General features: G+C 41.8%; 1 protein-coding gene across 1 annotated transcript; it reads left to right on the top strand.

Annotated features, from left to right (window-relative positions):
• The first annotated feature begins 1,084 nt into the window (after positions 1–1,084).
• Positions 1,085–4,689, top strand: NKX2-5 (NK2 homeobox 5). Its single transcript, XM_032801468.1, has 2 exons — positions 1,085–1,493; positions 3,068–4,689. The coding sequence occupies exons 1-2, from the start codon at positions 1,196–1,198 to the stop codon at positions 3,673–3,675; spliced, it is 906 nt and encodes a 301-aa protein (XP_032657359.1). The 5' UTR covers positions 1,085–1,195; the 3' UTR covers positions 3,676–4,689.
• Positions 4,690–20,525: the final 15,836 nt, after the last annotated feature.

The following is a 20,525-nucleotide window of genomic DNA, read 5'->3' as shown; positions in this document are numbered from 1 at the left end:
CAAGGAGCTGCAGTGATCCACAGTCATAGCCTTCCACTTACGGAAAGCCAGGCCCCGAGACTGGGATTCAGATATTTACTCTCCGAGGCAGATAATAGAGATTAATTTTCCAATGTGTATTTGCAAAGAGCCCATACTTTAGTTGTTCGCTGCTGAGCGGTTGTTTGTGTTAGCGAACACAGTGTTTTCCTTAACTGCTGCTGTACTTAGTAGTGGTTTTGCATCACACATATCTTGCCTCTGATCTCCACAATCACCACAAAGTTGCACTTTATTGCTTATTTATTTCATAACCCGCTTTTTAAATGCGCTGGATTACTAATATTGTCCCTGAGTCCGCTGCATAGCAGAACGCTGGGTGGCAAACGTTAAAAGAGATCAATTACAAGCAGTAATTTTTACAGGAAAAAACAGAGTCTCGATAGACTCTGAGCAGAGTTACAAACAAACAGATAAAAGCAGCAGAGAATCCTGTGGCACCTTATAGACTAACAGACGTTTTGGAAAAGAACCACGTGTGGGCTCTTTGGCTACCTTGCTATATACCATACATTGGCGTTGTAGATAATATGCCTCATCAGAATCTCATCGATTTCTTCTTCAATTGCAGAGGTAAATTTCCCCTTAAATGTGCCCAACGAATGGTGCAGGCTCTTCTGTTATCAGTTGGATCACACAGTGCAGATTACTAAAATCTAAACTTCCATTTTTTAAATTGAAGTCAGCACATATTTGCTTGATGGTTTCCTCCAGGCCTGTTTGTTTAATCTGACTGTATGATAGATGGCATCAGATAGGGGGTTTGTACACATGAAGCCTTTCGGAATTTTTTTGTTAAAAGATCAACAAAGTCTGCGGGGGGAAAGCTGGATAAATACAATGCTGCCCCTTTAAATGAGTGGGGATGTTTTTGAGTTGTATTACTATATTAGGTGACATGGAACTTTGCATCTTTTATTCCATCACTGCTCAGTTAGCCAATGGAAAGCTAAAGTCACCTCCAAACTGCCTAGTCCCTCCCTCTTTTCCTTTATGGTCTAGTTCTACCTGCCTCTAGTCCACAAGCCAAGGCTAATTGCTGGAATGCTATGTGCCCCTTTGGAGAGCTCAGGCGTCACCACCGCTGCAGGTTGGTTGTTTCCAATCCACCTTTACATGAAGCTGGGCTCTGGTCGCTGCCTCACTTGCCCCCACAATGTTTCCTAGTCCCGTGACTACTACACCCTTTTCTGTCAAGGATATTTTGAATCTAGAGCAGCATCAGACTGGCCTGGCTTCGATGGAGCTCTCCACTCTGTCCTCCTCCTCCTCCTGCATGCTGTCAACCTTCAAACAGGAGACGTACACGGCAGAGACAACAACCCTCCCTGAACTCAGTGAGAAGCAGACTCAGACTCACCATTCCAAAAACTCCACCACCTTCCCCAGCTCCTTCTATGTTAAAAGCTACATGGAAGTGGACTCGGCCAAGGATTCTAAAATGGACAAGAAAGGTAAAAGGGCACCACTCCGAGGAGTGTTTCCACTAACACCGAGGGGGGCTCTTGTGAAAGTACAACCCCAGGCCTTCATTGGCAACTGGCTGGGGGTTGTTATCTAGCCGTGAGACCGTTCATTGGGGCGCGGGAGGATTTTTAGATGCTCTGGTAAGGTAAAAACTCCAAACAATGTCTATCTAGTTTTCTTTCCCTACCACCGGCCATCAGACCCAAGCGGCTAAAAAGGAGAGGAGAGTTATAGCGGGGAAGAGATCGCTTAGCGGCTTCCACTCCATATAACTGAGGGAAAAGGCCAGACCCCAGGACACCCCTCAGCTCAGAGTGATGGAAGGGAAAGGGGTTGTCTCCTGATAGCAATGTTTGTTAGTAATTCTTTCTGAAGTAAATTAAAGCAGATTACTTACATAATCGCTCCAAGAATATAAATAGAGACGTACAGGGAGGTAGAGCAATTATTAAATAGTACCCGAGAAAATAGTCTATCTGTTTGATCTTTCCGAGAAATAGGACCGGTTATTTTAGCGATTCCATACCAACCCCCGTGGAAAGGCCATTTTGACTGAATTCTGGGCAGTGTCTTGCTGCTTGTAAGATGGTCCCATTTACAGGGAATGCTACTGGAAGGAGAGACAAGGAGATAGTACACGAAAAATATTATCCTTTTTTTCATCTCTGTGGAGCCTTCCAAAGTATGATCTGCGGGCGCTCAGCAACTGCTGTTTGCTAGCTAGCTGGATCCTTCGAGCAGGGAACTGGAGAGGCTTGAGGTTTTGGGGTGGGGTAGCAGGAAAAAGAGAGAATGTTGTCGAGAAGTTTCCTGTTATCTGTAACTTGTTTCCAAACTCGTTTACAGGAAGAATTTTGGTACAATAGCAAAAATGAAACGGTGTGTTATGAACTGCGAGTGAAGTGAACTATCTGGCAAACGGAAAACAACGATCAGCCAGTAGAATCAAAATGAATTGCAAACTGGCAACTTTTAATTCTGGAGAATAATTCCAAAATCTATTACTCACCCAACATTTTTTCTGCTGAAAGAATCATAGCCAGTCCCTGCTCTTTAATGTTCACAGTATCAGTAAGGGATATCCGTGGTTGCCCGGTTTACATTTAAGGCCCGTAGCATTTTGAAAACTACTAACAAAAAAAAAAAAAAGCGGCAGACATTATTCCTGTGCAACTAAGAAACAGCTGAACCGATTTCAGTGCGTTCGGTGGATACTCGCTACAAATACAGTATAAAACGAATCAACTCTGTAATAAACACATTAAAGATCGAAATAGTCGTTCCGATTTTTAAGTAATTACCCATTAATCTAATTTCTCGTTTACTATGGCGCTTTCATAAATGCAGTAACATTTAATAATATAGTTTAATAACTTCACAATGGAAATAACATCTTGGAGAAACTCCAGCGGCAACGAACGGGCTTGAAAGTTATTTGGAGTCTGTAGCTCAAACAGAAGCAGAGTTTAGTTTAGTGGAAAGTCTGTGATACTCATTTACACGGGTTACAACGATTCACATACATTGATTATTGTGTGTTGGTTTCTTTGCTTTGCTTCAGAACTGTGCTCCCTTCACAAGACCCTGGAACAGGAGAAAGGGGGCTTGGAGGATCCAGAGCGCCCCAGACAAAGGAAGAGGAGAAAACCCCGCGTCCTCTTCTCGCAAGCTCAAGTCTATGAACTGGAGAGAAGGTTCAAGCAACAGAAGTATCTCTCGGCCCCCGAGAGAGACCATTTAGCGAACGTCCTAAAGCTCACCTCCACTCAGGTCAAAATTTGGTTCCAGAATAGAAGGTATAAATGCAAAAGGCAGAGACAGGATCAGACCCTAGAAATGGTCGGGATCCCTCCACCGAGGAGGATAGCCGTGCCTGTTCTGGTAAGAGATGGAAAGCCCTGCTTAGGGGAATCTTCCCCCTACAGTTCACCCTACAATGTCAGCATTAACCCCTATAGCTACAACGCCTACCCTACTTACACGAATTACAACAGCGCAGCCTGCAATGCCAACTACAATTGCAACTACCCTTCCATGCAGACCATGCAGCCTGCTGCAGCCGGCAACAATTTCATGAACTTCAGCGTAGGGGACTTGAATTCAGTGCAAACATCGAGTCCGCAGGCTAACGCAGGGATTTCCACCTTGCATGGGATCAGAGCCTGGTAGACTTACTTCACCCATCCCTATTCTAGACCTCAGCGCAACAGTAAAATGGGGACAACGTTTCACATGGACTGTAAACTGATAAATGGACGGAACAGCGAGACGTTGGACTTGAGGCTAAGGGAAAGCACAGGCCTCCCCCTCTGCCTGGGATCCCTCAGAGAAGCAAACAAGCGTCTCGATATATTTTCAGACTGCTGGGAGGACTGGGAGGGAATGGGCCTCTTGCAGGTTAATGTGGTGTCCTGGAGAAATTCACCAGCATGCTTGTCGGCATCTCCAGTTGGAAGTTTTGAAAGTTTTTTGTACAGATTATTCTACCCCATGTAAGTTAAAGCGCACACGCACATACACACATACAAACACACACACACAATTAGATGTGGGGGTTTATATTAAAATTACCGGACGCCAGGCGCTTTGGAGAGCACATTACCTATCCCATTTAAAGCTACATACAGATCCCTCCTAGCTTCTCAGAAAAGCCGTAGGAAGCCCTGAGAGCTGAGAAGGTCTTGCACCGTTCGCCTACCCAACACTGGGCCGTTTTGCGCTACAGAAATGGCTCCTTCAAAAAGAGTTTGAACAATATTGCCGTGGCAAACTCTTCGATTTATTTTAAAAATCAAAGTTCATGTTTCATTTTGCACTTCCTGCATGGACACTAGATTTCGAAGAGTCCTTAAAGCTAAGTGTATCGCTTGTCCTAGATCTTCAAACGCGGCCTTCTGGTGAAAACCATGCGGTCTGCTATTTTATTTAAGATGTAACTTTCCTTGCCCCAGAGATAGAGTGGGAGAGTATATCGTGTATATAGATCTCACCAGCACACGAAGACTAAAGACAAAGCCCCGAAATGAAGGAATTCAGATGCTGTTACATGATAGATCCCCGTAGGGTTATGCACTAAAACGTTATTTAGTATTTAAATGCACTGTTTGTTCCTTGTCCAGACGCCAGTTTGTGTCTCCCTTGGCTGTGCAAGCTGATGGAACTCGGTGACTTGTCATTAAAGAGAGTGGCTTAATGGTGCACGGCTCCTTTGCTTTCATTCTAGCTATTATTACTCCCGTTGCTAGCTTAGTACTTCTGGGGTGTGCAGAGGGAAAAGGCATTTCTCTACACTGCGCCGGGGCAGGTCCACACCAGCGCAGGAGACTGAGGCCTATTTGCCCTCAGCTAATTCACTGGGTCAGATTCGTCTGGAATGTAATTGAAGGAGTGAAGCCAGACGGATTTAGCTCATAGCACAGTATCCCGGGCAGCATCCCCCTGCAGCATTTGTACTTTACCTGTCTAAAGTCTGCATGTGTGTTTACAGCAACGCAGGAGACAAAGCCAGGAGAGGTGTCCGTGTTCATTATTTGGGGGCTAGGGTGAAAAACTGTATTTCATTTGCTTTGGGTCTCTCACATTTTACTCCCTGATTTCATCAGATCGGAATAATATATACATTTTTAAACTCTCTATTTAGTAACTTGTTCTGCGTGAAAACCAAAGCAGTAACATTTTTGCTGCGGATAAATCCCGGACCTGTGGAAATGCTGCTAACTTCACTATTTAATTTTTAAATCTCCGTTTGGAACAAGAACTCGTTATATATAACATCCATTCTGGGAGAAATCACACCCCAGACTTATTCATATCAACATTTTAAATCCCTTTTCATTCTGGGGCGATTGACTATCCAAAGTGCTAACAGCTTCCGCATTTATGTAGGTGGCTTTCTAGTTCTATTTCTGATTAATTGCATGGCGATTGTTATGATTGTATCTATGGCCCCTCAAAAAATCTCTGGGTGAAGCCCTTTGGAGTTCCGAAACATGGTTTGTGCGCGGGGGAATTAGAGATTTTAAGTCGAAACCTCTATTTTACAAAATATGACTAGAGCAGACAGCTCGGGATACAGTATTCAGCGAAGGCACGAATTATAAATAATATGCAAGTCCTAGTGAGATTTCAATAGTCTCTGGACTAGACACTGACACAAACCTTAGTAATTTTTCCATTCTTTTCGTCTAGTCACTTTCCATTCATTGCCAGTTCAGCTTTTACCCCCCTCTCTCCTAGTTGAAACTCAATTTTTTTTCAGGACACGGACGTGAGCTTTACAGAAGGGGTGGGGATGACACAACAATTCACACTGGTTTAACATCAGGAGTGGGTCCCAACAGCAGCTATCGGTTGGGCATTAAAAGAGCTGTCTTGTTGAAACAAGCATTGAAGAACGGATCCCAAAAGTTCGCTCGCCGTTGACTTCGGGGCGAGCAAGCAGAAGTCTTCCCAACAGGGAGGCTTCTTCGCCCAGCTGTGGAGGTGAGCGCGGGCCACACGGATCGGAAGAGCAGATGCTCTATCCAACCCGGCGTTTTTACAGTAGTCGCTATCAAATGTCAATTATTGGAGTGAGAAACAACAAACCTTGTAATTCAGCGCAGTCAAAACATCCTCTAAGTGTCTGAGATTGTGCCGGTTGTTGATAAGGCAATTAGGGGAACCTGCAGCCTCTCTCCCGGGCTCACCATATCTGCCCCATCAGTAAACAGGGATGGAGACAGGGTGGCTGTGGCCCTGGGACACAGGATGAAAGCTTGCCAATACATGGAGATCTTCTGCCGCCACTAATTCCCCTCACCCCCCCGAAAGGGACCGATCCCCTCCCCCCCACACCTCTCAGCAGGTAGGACTGCAGAGATAAGGAGGTCGGGGGATGGTTTCTATTTGCAATCAGTGCTGCAGCTCGAGCCCCTGGTGATCTACAGTGCATTCACCTGTCTAGGCCTCAGGGGTTTTCCACCTTTGGAAACCGTCTGTCGGGCTCCCTCTATCTTTCAAACATAATTCTGTTTACATATGTTGGAGGGATTGCCACAGACAGAGGCACAATGACTTCGGAATCCCGTACAGAAAAAGCTGAGAGCCACCTCTTTAAAATGTTCTGTAAAGAGGAGGGAGTGCGGAGAAGCTAAGAATGACTGGTCGTTCGGGAGCTGATCAGCACAATACAATTCCTCAATTTCTGACTGGAAAAAGCAAATGATGCTCCTCTCTGGGCAGGGACAAGGATCCCATTGCTGCAGTTCCCTAACTCTGAACATTCATATCAGAGCGTTTGATCAGGGCTACAACTCCTGAGGTCTTTACCCAGGCAAAACTCCTATGAACTTCAAGCGAGTTTTCTCCAGTAAGGCGCAGCAGTTTAATGAAAGAGGATTACATTGCAAAGAGGTCACTGGGTGCTTCCTTTGTGTATCCCCAGTCAAACACATGCTCCCTGTTTTAATTCCAGGAGTGTGTGAATAAGGCACATGCAGCGAATTCAGGGCCCCTGCACCTTCTGCAGCCAATGCAGAATTTGACTAGGATCGGAGTTCCATTTAACATAGGGAAATCCTCAAAATTTACATCAAGAGCAAGTAGTGAACTGCTTAACCCAGGGGAAAGGCAGTGAGAATTTGGCCAAGTGAAGACTGAGTGATGCCCACAGAATCTGACCCTTAATGAGTCTCTCAGAATCCAGCATACTAATATCTGAGGGCAAGAAAAATGGTCCAAAAAGAGTAAGGGACAGAAGAGGCTTCCCAGAACAACAGGTCATGATGGGATTCTCACTCCAGCAGTGCTCTAGGCAGTAATGTCCTTAACATACACTGGGGATGTGGTGGGATTGCTCCTGTCTCATCCTTTCTTGGCTGCACTTGTAATCCCATGTGAATTTTTCAGTGGCAGATGTCTACTACTAGCCAGTTAAATCCCATCTCTGACTCTACAGTACAAAATCAACTCTCAGCCCAGTGTTTGGGACTGATTTCTAGTGCTGCACTAGGCTCATGGCTCAGAGGGATCAATGCAGGAGCCAGTGTGCCATGTATTTTGCTACAGGCTCTGCCTACAAGGCCTCTCACATTCTCCCCTCCTCTCCATACTTCCCAGTTCCTGTGGGAATTGCATCACAAACAGATGCAGAGCAGGATAAGACAGGGGCTTGGAAAAGCAACCGGAGCCTTGGAGCTGGTTCAGAAAGCAATTTAGGCAGAGGACACAACTGCAGCTGGCTAGAACAGTGTCCTGCACTCCAGCCTGAACCTGGCAGCAGATCAGGGATCCGCAGAATGAGGCATAGTGTGGGACTTTGATTACAGGGATTCCTTGTTAAACTGCAGGGATTGATTACAGGGATCCGTTCTTAAATTTAATACCAGGAGAGAGTGCTCACTGCCCCCACCACCTGCCCAGGAGCTGAGCCACCTTGCTTCTATTTTGGGCCAAATTCATCTTGGCCATCAATCCTCTGCAGCCAGTGGAATGGTACCGGGGACCAATCTGACTGGATGGCTCCGCACTGTTACAAAGACTATAGTGGCGTTTCTCAAAGTTGTTTAGGGTATTTCGACACCCAATTCCCATTCCTTGTAATGACTAGTCAGCTTTGAAAATCTGAATGTATGTAGATAAATTGATTTCTCTGTCTGAGCCAGCATCATTTTACATCCATAGGATATTGCAACAGACCCCTGTACCTACAATAACCTATTTTAGAGGAGAGTGTGGGGCAGTAGGGTTTCCACTGGGACCTTCCACACTCCAGATACTATAGTAATGCTGTGGGCTCCTGGCAGGACAGGGAGTATAACAAAGGGAGACTGATCGCAGTTTGGATTTGATGTCCCCACTCCTCCTTAACTGTACACTTTAGGCCAGATTTTCAGGGGCCCTGAGCATCTACTTCTCAATCTGAAATCAACTGGAGTAAATATTGCTTAGCATTACTTGACTTCACAGGACAAGTGAACTATAAAGTTAAGGGCTTTATATAAAAAAGCTGTAATTCACCCAGTTGTTAAAATAACATGTTGAATAGGGAATGACAGGAGACTGCATTTTTGCCTTTTGCAGTTCTCTCCAAATAATAGCCACGTAGTTTTCAAACTGTGTTATAAATCAGGATTTTATTTCTTGAGTCCTGTAACTCCCTGCACCTTGTGTGGAAAGTTACTCTGTTGGAAGAAGTGTAATTCCTGGTTTTTTTGCCCTGCATTCCTGCAACACAATACAAAGAGCCATGGTTCTGGCAAAAATTAAGTAAAGTAGCTTAGTGTTCTTAAATACGCCAACTAAAAAAACCCTCTGCTTACTCCACCCAAACTGCAGCAAACAGTACTGATCATAAGCAATGTCTAATGAATATCATCAATTATTCTAACCAGGATTGTTTAAAAGGAGTAACATCTTTAAGAGAATCATCCAAATATCTCTGAGTGAGAAAGGCAAAGTGCTTGCAGACTGGGATTTGAATCTCCATTGTTTTACACCTTGGTCAGTCATTTACACCAGTATAAACAGAAATGCTGCCATTTTGATACGGTAGCATTTTCTAATCAGTTTCTACTCATGGAAATTACTAACCAAGGTGTAGGATAAGGGAGAATCAGGCCCAAGGAATTAAAACTGTTTCCCCCAACATAAACAAGAATCAGAACATTCTCCCTCAGTTGCTCAGACATCAGTGTTTCTTTTCTCTCTCCTGCTCAGTTTAGAGACAGAGGGAGATGGAGGCCTCCTAGCAGAGACTGAACACTAGTACTGTATATTTGAAAATTAATCAAATCAAGCAAGTTTTTGCAAAGTGTCCCAGTGGGAGAACATTGAATACTATTTAATGAAACAGTATATTCTATTTGGCAGCCACCAGCAGCCTCTCACAAGAATTTTAAGTCCTGCATCCTCACAATCTGAGCAGGCTCCATTGAATGACAGACTCATCAGGTACAGGACCAACCATCCAAAGGGCATCTCCAACTCATTCTCCTACCTCGCTTCCTTTTTCCACAGAGAAAGGAATCTGAATATTGTTAACTAGCCTCACTGATTATTTTCTATAAAAAATCCATTGTTGTTGGACTGGAAACAGCTCCAGCCTGCATGCAGATCACAGTATTGCTACAGCTTGTGCAACTTGCTAGGTGACATGTTGTCTTATGCAGTTCCCTCCTCCCATGCACCAAGAAAGGAAACATTTTTGAAGATCAGCCAAACTCATTTATTTTCTTTTGTGCTGCATTTTCAGCAGTAGCCCTGAGAAATGCAATCAGACAGCGGAACAAGAAAATGTATTTTATTTTACAAATCAGAGGCACCAACTGTAAAATAGATTAAATTGTTACTGCTGATTCTAGATACGGTGAAAGCTGCACTAAGAACTGTCTCCCCTACCATAAGGGACAGCTTTAAAATACCCCTGACATTTCTAGCACATATTTGGTTGACTTTTAGGTGAGAACAGCCCCTGCAGCTGGCCAGTTTTTGCTGATCTTACTCTATTAGGTGTGTACCTACTATTGGCTGTTGTCAGAGACAGTGTACTATGGACCAATGTCTAATCTGGTAAGGCAAATCTTACTCTATTTTTCCTAATTTTGGCCACTTGTATATCTTGGTCATGCCAAAAGAGATTTTGGAACTGAAAACTGTGTGTGAGTGAAATTATGTTGGTGGGTCCTGGACTTAAAAACAGTAAGAAGGGGGGTGAGACAGAAAATCAACTATTTCCAGGACACGGAATAAAGAGAAAAGCTATGGAGATCCAGAAAAATAATTTTAAAAAAAGAGAGAAACAAAGCAGCTCTACATTCTGAACAATTAACACACCAGCCCCAGTGAGAAATATCTGTTAAGCCATCCCTGCTTAAAATAAAATTTGTTTGGTGCCACCGAAGGAGCATTGGCTAAAGCACAGGACTATGATTCAGGAGGTCTGGGCAGTTTTCCCAGCTTTGCTACAGACTTAGGTCCCGAGCCTGCAACTGGATCAGTGAGGGCAGACCCTTGGATCTTCACAGAATTCAGTGGAGCTCCACCTGGGTCCAGGGGTTCATCCACATGACTTCTGCAAAACTTACTCATTTGCTTAACTATATACATCTGAGAAGTCCCATTGAGCTGAACGGAACTGCCCATGACTGTAAAGTTAAAGATGTGCCCAGGATCAGGACCTTGCTGTGTGGCCTAAGTCATTGGAGCACTTGAGCCTCATTTTCCCTTTTCTAAAATGGGGATGATATTTACCAAACTCATGGGGATGTTGTGAAGTTGAATTAATTTCTGTGAAACACTCAGATCTTTGGGTGGAAGGTGCTATAGACTGCTAAAGGCAGATGCTAGCAAACTCGCACTGGACAAGAAACTATGTTTGAAAAGTGCTTTGAATGATGAGAAGTGCAGTGAGAGCGAAGTATTAATTATTAAGAGAAATGGAATTTCAGAATACATCGGAGTGATTTTTGTCCTAGATCCAACTAATCAGTTTAACAACTAACAATACTTATAAAATTGAAAAAAACTGATGTTCAGAAACACTTTCTAGACCTTCTACCTATTTGGGAATAGTAGTTAGAAATGCATGCTGCTGCCCCAATAATATACCATGGTTTATTTTAGTACAACAGATGTTTCCTAAACAGATTGCATTATCCTTTGTATATTTCAGCAGAAGCTTTGAATAAGTCCCAGTACCAGCTCCTAGAAACTGGCCCCAAATCCCATCTTCCTGACCAGTATATTATATACTGTCCCTCTTATTATCGGCAAGAGATAACAGCAGCTTTCAAAGTGCCCTTTGCAGTCTGAGGAGGCTGCCGTGTACAAATATGTGCACTGCCCACTCTGTGAGTCTGTCATCAGGAAGGTTTCAGAAACAGGCTATCAAAAACTTTCAGTCCAATGAGTTGCCAAAAAGCTGTAAAATACTAACAAAACATTAGAGCCAAATACTACCAGCTAGCTTATGACCATAGCTCTATTGATTGATGTCAGTGACACTACTTGTGTGAGTAACAAAAGCAGGACTTGATTCTTCCTGACTTGGGTTCAGTGGATTAGTCAGTACATTGTGCAGCTGCTTGTCTTACATGCAGACTTAGGCCCAGATCCTCCACACAGGTACACAAACACCTAACTTTGTGCACATGGGTAGTCCCACTGAAGTCAGTGGGACTGCTTGTGCATAAAATTATGCTTGTGAGTAACTGCAGGATCTGGGCCTTATTTTATATACTGGCTTTCTTACAAACAAGCTCCCAAAATAGTTTGCAGAGGTAAATAATAGTTCTGAAATTAGCTCCTGATCCTGAAAGCCCTTTGCACCCAGAACTCCCATTGGAGTCAATCCACAGATAGAACACTTACTGCAACAGACAATTATATGATAGAAGAGAGGAAGAAAAATGAAGTGATACAAAGCAATAAGAGATGCCAAGATTTCATTGGAGATTTGAAGCAAGATGGAGAATTGATGACGTAGGAGGGGGTGCAGAGAAGATTCTCTTACCAACAGTGGACAGAATGTGTTATGGATCAGAGAGGAAGTCAGTGAAAGACAAGCAGACAGACATGCTTACACCAGTCTGTGGCATCCTTCTGGGTGAGGCTTTATTTTCGGTTTTAGCTATTTATTTCTGGCTGTTGGGTAAACAGAGAATTTTTCTGCACTCCCCCGGGATCTATTTGGGTCTGTCTAGCTATGTTTGAAATTCTTCTTCCAGTTACTCTGTATAAAGGTGCTCTGAGGGTTTCAAGTCTGAACACATATATAAAAATTGTTCGTGGTAGGGTAGTAAATAAAAGGTCCAACCCTGCAGCCACTCCTTGTGCAGAAGTCCTGTTGACTTCAGTAGTTAAGCTGTGTGCAGATGCGAGGGGTAGAGACACCCCCACAACTCCCTCCTATTTGGACAGGCTTTTTAAAGTCATGTAAAAACAAACTGTTTTGCCTAATTGTAACTCTGAAAACACCTGTGTACAATTTCTACAATTGAAAATGATATTTCTACAGCTCCTTTCATCAATCACAGGGTACTCAACACACTGATTTATGATCTATGGGCTAAATTCTTCCTTGAGATGCATGTATATAGATTTCAGTTAAGTCAATGGGAGCCATGGGTGCTCAGAACCACAGAAAATCAGGTCCAAGATGTCTTGATTTGTCCATCCAAAAAATGAGGTTTCCAAATCTTCCACTTTTGAAGATTTGGACCTAAGTGCCTTGCCTCAAGTTACACAAAGAATCAGTCAGAAATAGAGCTAGTTTCCTGATGAAGTTCCCTGCTTTAATTGCTAAGCACAACTGCCTCCCTATGTATATACACAAGGATTACTTCATCCAGCAATGAAATGTAGTCATTTCTTGGGTGAAACACACCAACTATTTAACAGCGCACAATACAAAAACACCACACTGTAGGATACAAACTACAGAGATAATTTTAGCTTAGTTTTCAAATGACCTATTTTTCTTCCTCAATCCCAATCACAGTTTTTGGTCTTATTTGTCTCAATATTGTGCCTATAAAAACACTACTTTCTGCCCTTTGATCAGCTAATGAAAAGCCCTTTCATGTCCTGCTGTCTTCATTAGCTTACATTCTAACTGCTGGCCTTGTACAGGACAGGCAGTGTTACAAGGTCAAAACAGGGGATGATGGATGACTTTTGGCATTTCGTGTCCAGATTACATATACTGAAATCAGCGTACAAGGCAGCAATCTGTAGTGCATTGTAAGGTCAGCTGTGCATGCATAATTCCCAGAGGCCATGTTCACCAAACATAGAACAGTTTAACTGCTGCTATTTCAGATCCAAATGGAAAACAATAATACTTTACATTTCGCCCCCTCCTCTCACTCTAGGATCTCAAAGCACCAGACAAACATTAGTGAACTAAGCACCACAGCGTCCATGGAAGGTAGAGGAGTACTATTGTTATCACCCTTTTACACATGGGGAAAGTGAGGCACAGAGAAGCTAAGGGACTTACTCAGAGCTACTCTGCAGGTCTGTGAGAGAGCCAAGAATAGAACCCAGAAGTCCTAGCTCCTAAGCTCCTGCATAAACCACTGAGCCTGGGTATTTCAGGAGGGAATATCTGTCTGTTTCAGATCTCACTTTTATTTTACATACATTTACAGGATTCCCGCTTAAGTAACCATTTTGAATACAAACCTCTGATGATGTGGAAAAAAGTGAGAATGGGGAGCTTATATTGCCCCTTACACACAAGTGTGGGAAGACAGAGCCAATTTAAGTTTTCTTGGATGATGATATTTCTTTGCTGCAGTCAATAACATCCAGTAGGTTGGACTTGGTCACATTCAAGCTCTGTATCTCTTTACATTAATGTTGGGCAAGTGTGGATGCCCTTCCCCGTCACAATACATAAGATAATATGACAGAAAAGGCATCTTACCCAGCCTGCCTAGTTTCTGGTTAGGCCAGGAATCAAATCTAGGCTGTGGTGAGGACAGTCCTAAATGTGGACCAGTAGGCTTCTGTATTGGCACGCTACAAGTCCCCTGTAAACAGATAAGTGACGAGAGAACAGAAAGGGGAAAGATGGTTTGGCCTGTGATATATAGGAGCTCAGACTAGATGATTATAATGGTCTCTTCTGGCCTTAAAATCTATGAATCTATGATACAAAGAGAGCAAGTGGTCCTCAGAAGTGAAGTTTAGACCCAGATCTTACTTTTTCAAAAGCAAGGGGAGTTTGGCCCCAGAACTTTAGTTCAGGGCCCACCTCTAGTTTTGCACCAACATACAATCTAGTCTTGGTTCTAGTGATCACTCTGCAAAGAGTGAAGCTGTTCTGGGAAAAACTGGATTGACTATAACTAGCTTGCACTGCATGGAAAACTAATTTTGATGTTTGCTGAATAGCAGATCTCCTCTGAATAATCACAACAAAAAGGGAGGAGTTATGCTGTTAAAATCTGACATTCATTTGCTTTTAATAATAAAATCTGTCCTTATTACAGAAGCAAGATTAATATGTTCAAGGAGTCTTCCCAGGAAAGCTAGCTAGTTGGCCCTCCAGGAATCATCTTGAAAGGCAGAAAGCCTAGATTAAATATGTAGCATAAGGAAAGGCCTCCTAACCATTCTCTCCCCCTCCCCCTATTCCAGATGGTCATTCTTTTCATTTTCTGACCAGGTTAGTTCTCTACATACAGCTGCAGCTGAAATCAAGATGTTGGAACTCATTAGCTCTACTCTGTTCTTTCATCCAGAAGTCAATGTGGCACGTTGAGAGAGCATAAACGACAGGAGTCAAGTTTAGGCTGAGGTACAGGTGTCTGGGGCTGGAGAGGCCATGCAAGCAATTAGTTCCCACTTACACCATCTTGTTGCTTTTTATGTTCAAAAGCATTACACTAGAAACTTTGCAGATTTCCGTGTGTGCCAGTTGAAGAACATCATCCTCTTAAGAATGCATTAGACAGTCAGATGTTTTCAAACCAAAGGTCTCCTTTGAGACCATTTCCTCTGCTATTGTATCAACAAAGATAATAGAATACCATTTGGCCACTAGAGGAAAATGAAAATGCTTAACAGCACAGGTTCAAAATCAGGTGGGAAGAATCACATAACCAGCATAACCTCCTTCATGAAATCTGCTTGTAACAGAAACTAGCCCACTTTCAGTTTGAAATACTTTTAAGAAGTGGCTAATGTCCCATGGAAAACTTTGAAAATCTTTCTATTAATATATTTCCTATTGCATATATTTTCTGTGTTCTCTCTCTGCATTTTGGTATTGTCATGGTATTGGGTTTTTATAAGCCCATCACAGAGGCAGTGAGGGCTCAGCATAGATTGAGGGGAGTCACTAAATTTCAAGTTCTAATCGTGGTTCTGACACTAATTTGCTGCAGTGTCTTGGGCAAGTCACCTAAACTTAACTGTCATGACACAAGCAGAGTTTAATAACCTCAGGTGAGGAATTAATATATTCTTTATTCTCTGTTAAATACAAAAAGTGTGCTTGATGCTGCGCAAAACACAGACAGAGATATTATCCCTGCTTCAAGGTGCTTGCATTCTAAATAAATAGGCCAAATGAAAAGCTCTGGGCAATCCAGACAAACCCCAGAAGTAATACACAGTGGAGAGGTTTAGGATTGACTTTTATGATAAAATACGTGATGTTCTGAAAGGGCAAAACTGTTGCATAGATCTATAAGTCACTGGTGAAATAATGAGATAAATCATTAGTTAATTCCAAGTAGTCCTGAAAACAAACCAGGGGACCAATTCTTTCCCCACAACAAGCAGTGATTCCCCTTCCAGGGTCAATCTACCTGCCACACCAATTAATAATAGAACTATAGCCCAGAGTAATGCAGATGCATTTTTGTTTCATCTCTTTGACTTTTGACCTTGAAATGGTCATTTGACACGCCTTGCCACTAATACTATTTCCTTCCATCTCAAACCATACTCCTCAAAAGGAGAATCCTAATGATAGATCAGTTGAGACCAGGGGTCAAGTTTATGTTGATCTACAGGTGTCAGAAGTGTATTAACCTAATGATAAAAGTCACCATAAATCCTCATACCATACAACTTACTTGCGGATGTTACAGAAGTAGCCAGATAAGGTAAAGCGACTACCACAGTAAATGCTGACAGGAAAAGGTAGAGCAACAGGTGATGCCACAATGTTATTTCCTGTAAACCAGGATAACTAAACATACAGGAAGGTGAAAACTGCACATTATTAAAGCTCCTGTCAGTAGAAAATAAGAACTTTTCTTTCAGAACAACATAGGGTGTAACTTCAGGAGGACTAACTGGCTCACACCATACATGAGACTCTGTTTAATACAAATACCTTGCTCTTGTTGCCCAAGGTTTTCCATACACCTTACTAACGTTAGTTGATTAAGCTTAACACTCCTCCTGTAGCGAACAGAACTATTTTACAGATAGGGAAATTGTTCCTCAAGGTCATAAAGACAGTAAATGGCAGTCAGGAATGGAATCTAGCTGTCCTGAGTCCCAGTCCTCTGCCTACCCACTTTTAGACCATTTTTTTCAAAAGTAGCCAATGAGATTGAGTGCCCAATATGAGATACATTGAGCCTGCCTGATTGTCACAGATTATTAAGCACCAAAAGCGCAGGTTGAAGCAGTGAGTGGCTGGTACTTCCGGAAATCAGTAGCCCAGGGCCCATAATATAACTGGCTACTTCTGAACATTTTGTTTCATTTAACACTGAATTATATTATCATTTAAGCTCTACTTATGGCAGAGTTCAGTGGGGCATTCTGTCTAGAAATTGGTGGCATGGGATGGCTTATGGTGCATACAGAAAATTACAGATTTTACAGTCAATGGCACTGCTGTTGTGTGTAAAGGTAAGCACATGCACAAGTGTCTCCAGGATTGGGGACCCAGTCTGTTTCTATAGTCAAAGTCAGGTGAACTGTAAAAAATTAACAAAATCCATAAATGATGACAAGTCAATTTTATTTTTAAAATTCTTTCAGGGTTAATAATCAAAGATGTTTTATGATGATGCAGTAAAGAGCCTCTTTTGCATGCAATTTTTAACCTGATAGTGTTCCTTTAAAAGAATACTAGTTAACATGATAAATCACAAGTGTAAATTTCCCTGTGCATCAAGCCAAATCAAAATCAGAAGGAAAAATCAAATGAGAAATAAAATTGATCCCTTTAGTATAAGTATCTGACAGGGGAATAAATCTGACACTATATAAGAATTAACACATGTCCCAAACTAAAACAGATGTGCAAAAAGAATATATATGTTTGACTGTAATATGTGTACAAATCAAACCAAATTACCTTGCTATAAACAGAGGCTTTCTACATGGACAACTCTGACGGGGAAAGACCTTTTATAGGAATCCTGTTCAATAAATTAATCAATGCAGCATATTTCAGTTATACTAATGAGATGTCACAATGAAAGCAAGAAGCCTAATCATTTATATTTAACAGCTCTCAACTCCACCTTTAATTGAGTTTCTGCAGTTAGCTGCAAGCACAATTGTCAGCTAAAATGGCAGCATTTTGGCCCTAATCGCCCAGGTACTTGAGCATGTACTTAACTTTAAGCATGTGAGGTGTCTGAGAACACCTTGCTGAACAGGGGCCTTATTCATTTAATATCTGAATGGTAACTTTTCCACCTACAGCTAATTTGGTCTGCAGTTAACTGTGACACAACATTAGAGGATGTTTAAGAAAAATGTAGCCGTTTATTATGTGTGTATGTTTACACTTCCCCTGTTTTATTTGCACCATGACAATCCAGGAATTTTGGGATCCAATTCTTTGTTCTGATGTGCTGAGATTGGTTTAGACAAAGTATTAAAATCTTGTGGGATTGGGTGGAACTTTATTTTGCAGTGCCACCTAGTGGTTTCTAGGCTAAGAACATCAGCCGTCCAATAAGGACATGCAACATACAAACTCAATACAAATATGCCACTTGACAAGGTCTAACTCTGGTGAACAGTTACAGTTGCCTGGGAAATGTGGGAACTACTGTATTTAAGTTGAAGCTGATAGGAGGAAAAATCAAAGATACTTGCAATCAAACCAAGATATTTCTGATTGCACAGCGTACATTCACCTGTACAACACATTATAGCGAACATCAGGACAGCCAGAATTTTTAATAGATAACCAGAACTTTCTTTCATAATTAGGGTGACCAAATGTCCCGATTTTATAGGGACAGTCCTGATTTTGGTGGCTTTTTCTTATATAGGCACTTACTCCCTACCCCTGTCCTGATTTTTTACACTTGCCATCTAGTCACCCTATTCATAATCATCAGAGGCATGTTAGAGAGTAGACTGGGAGTCAAGACTCATGAGTTCTAATAGTTTCTCTGACCTGATGTCTGCTGTCAGCAAGTCACTTCAGCTCTCTGCGTTTCAATTTCCTGTGTCAATACATTGTGACCTACAGATGAAAAGTGCTAAATATAATTAGTAATTGTATATTCACATATAAATGAATAAACAGAATAGACAGACAATGGCTGACTGTAATCTGGCAATAGTAACATTTGTATAAGCCCACTAACCACTTAACATAAAACAGATAATCTCCTGCTGATAGCAGGACACACTTGATGTATTTGTATAATTATCCAAGAATGTTTATCTCATGTGAATTAAACCCTGACGTAATTTTTCATGTGATGCTATCATTCCGCAGGGTTAAAAAAGAATTGATCTCAAATCTAATCATAAATTTTCCTTGTGTATATAAACTAAGGGACTAAACCATCCAGGAGGCAGATGGGGCAGAGTGCAGCTAGTCTGATCTATGAGTACATCATGTGAACGTAAAGCAGCTTTATTTACTCAGAGAACTTTCTTCCCCTCTAAGTCATGGACAAGATGTCTCATAGGAAGAAATGGATTTATACATTTTAATGAACAATAAATAGCCTGGTTATTGGTACAGCAACGCTAAAAAATATCCAAAGTGTTGAGATGAAGGTTTATAGGCCACTGTAGAAAGGACTGTATTTGTTGGCTTTAATCCACAAAAAATAGCTCTGCCTCTGGTCTCTGCAGCCCCAGTTGCTAAACATTACTCAAGAGTTAAACATTTATTTGGCTGGGGTTTTTCTGCATTCACTCTGCTTATTGTTTTAGCTATTAGCATTCTAAGTCCCTGCATCCTCTTTTTGCAGAATCTCTCAGTGAAGTTATAATTTATAAAGCCATCCTAATCTACTTCTGAATAGGAGGGAAAGATGGGGGAGGGGTGAGATGGGTGTGGGAGGGGCAGGGGAGGGGGTTAAAACTTCGTTTAAATACACAGGCCCAAATTCAGTGCTGACTTACTCCCTCCATGCATACTGAAGGTAATGAAGTTCTATGTATTGAGGGAGTATAAATTCCCAACCCTTGACTTTAAGTATGTGCATAGCCCCAGTGAGTTCAATTGACCATGCACATGCTTAAAGTTAAGCAAGAGTATCAGTTTTTTCAAGATCAGGGCCTAAGTTAGCGCAGGAATTGACCCAAAGAGCTTCAGGAACTGGCAAATCTGACAACAGGTATTTTAAACAAATCAAAGGGGAAAGGGAGATGAGCTGATATTTGTGAGTATGAAAGTCCCTTTTAATTTTTTAAAAAAGGTTTCTTATTAACAAGCAAGCAGATTGCTGGCAGAAACCACTTATATTCAATGAATACCTGGAGAAGCCAGGATTTAGCTGCCCATATTTTCTCTTTAGGTGTTTTCAAATACTGTGGCTTTAGTTTTAAAAAGCATAACAACATTATGATCCTTAGCAGAATTTGTAGTTATACATCCTAAGGAAAGTAATCAAATTTTATGCTTCAAGGAACAGGGGTCAGGAAAGAATTCTCCCTTTATCCAATCCAAAATGTGCAGTATTGTACAAGAGACCAGCTTCATGATGATGTTTTTCACCTTTCTTAGAAGCATCGGTCAATGATCTGATTCAATATTGCAAATCCTGTGCTAACCATGGATGACCTTGCACTAACATTAGCACCTAGATACCACAGAGACTGGTGTCTTTATAAATATCTAGCCTGATTGAAGTAAAAGCTAGTTGTGTGTTTTCTCCCCCAAGTAATGTTGTGATGCCTATTAAAGGGCAACGATCCCAGCAGAAAAACTGCATTTTATTTTACTATTAAGTTTGAAAGTAAAGAGAAATCCTTCTACAACTGTCTCTTCTTGGTGAGTACATGCAACAAGTCTACAAAAACAAATGTATTTGCAGTATGTGTCAATTTCATTTTCAAATAGCCATCCCCTCCCCCTCTTCTAGTTTAGGATAATGTGAACTGAAGGACTTGTGGATACAGAAAGACCAGACCCTTGGAAGGGTCAGGTTAAAAAGCGTCACTGTATGTGATACTTAACCATCATGCTGTTGAAAAGAAGAAAGTGAAAAGCTTTCATGTTGTTCTATATATATGTGGTTCTATCTATAGGGCTTGGTGTGTACTGATCCCTGAGGAGACGTTCTCTCTGCTTGCCCTTTGGGCAC

Source organism: Chelonoidis abingdonii, chromosome 7, assembly GCF_003597395.2.
Source record: "Chelonoidis abingdonii isolate Lonesome George chromosome 7, CheloAbing_2.0, whole genome shotgun sequence".
Classification (NCBI taxonomy): domain Eukaryota; kingdom Metazoa; phylum Chordata; order Testudines; family Testudinidae; genus Chelonoidis; species Chelonoidis abingdonii.
Note: the sequence above shows the minus strand (reverse complement) of the source record. Positions and strands in the feature narration are given on the sequence as shown.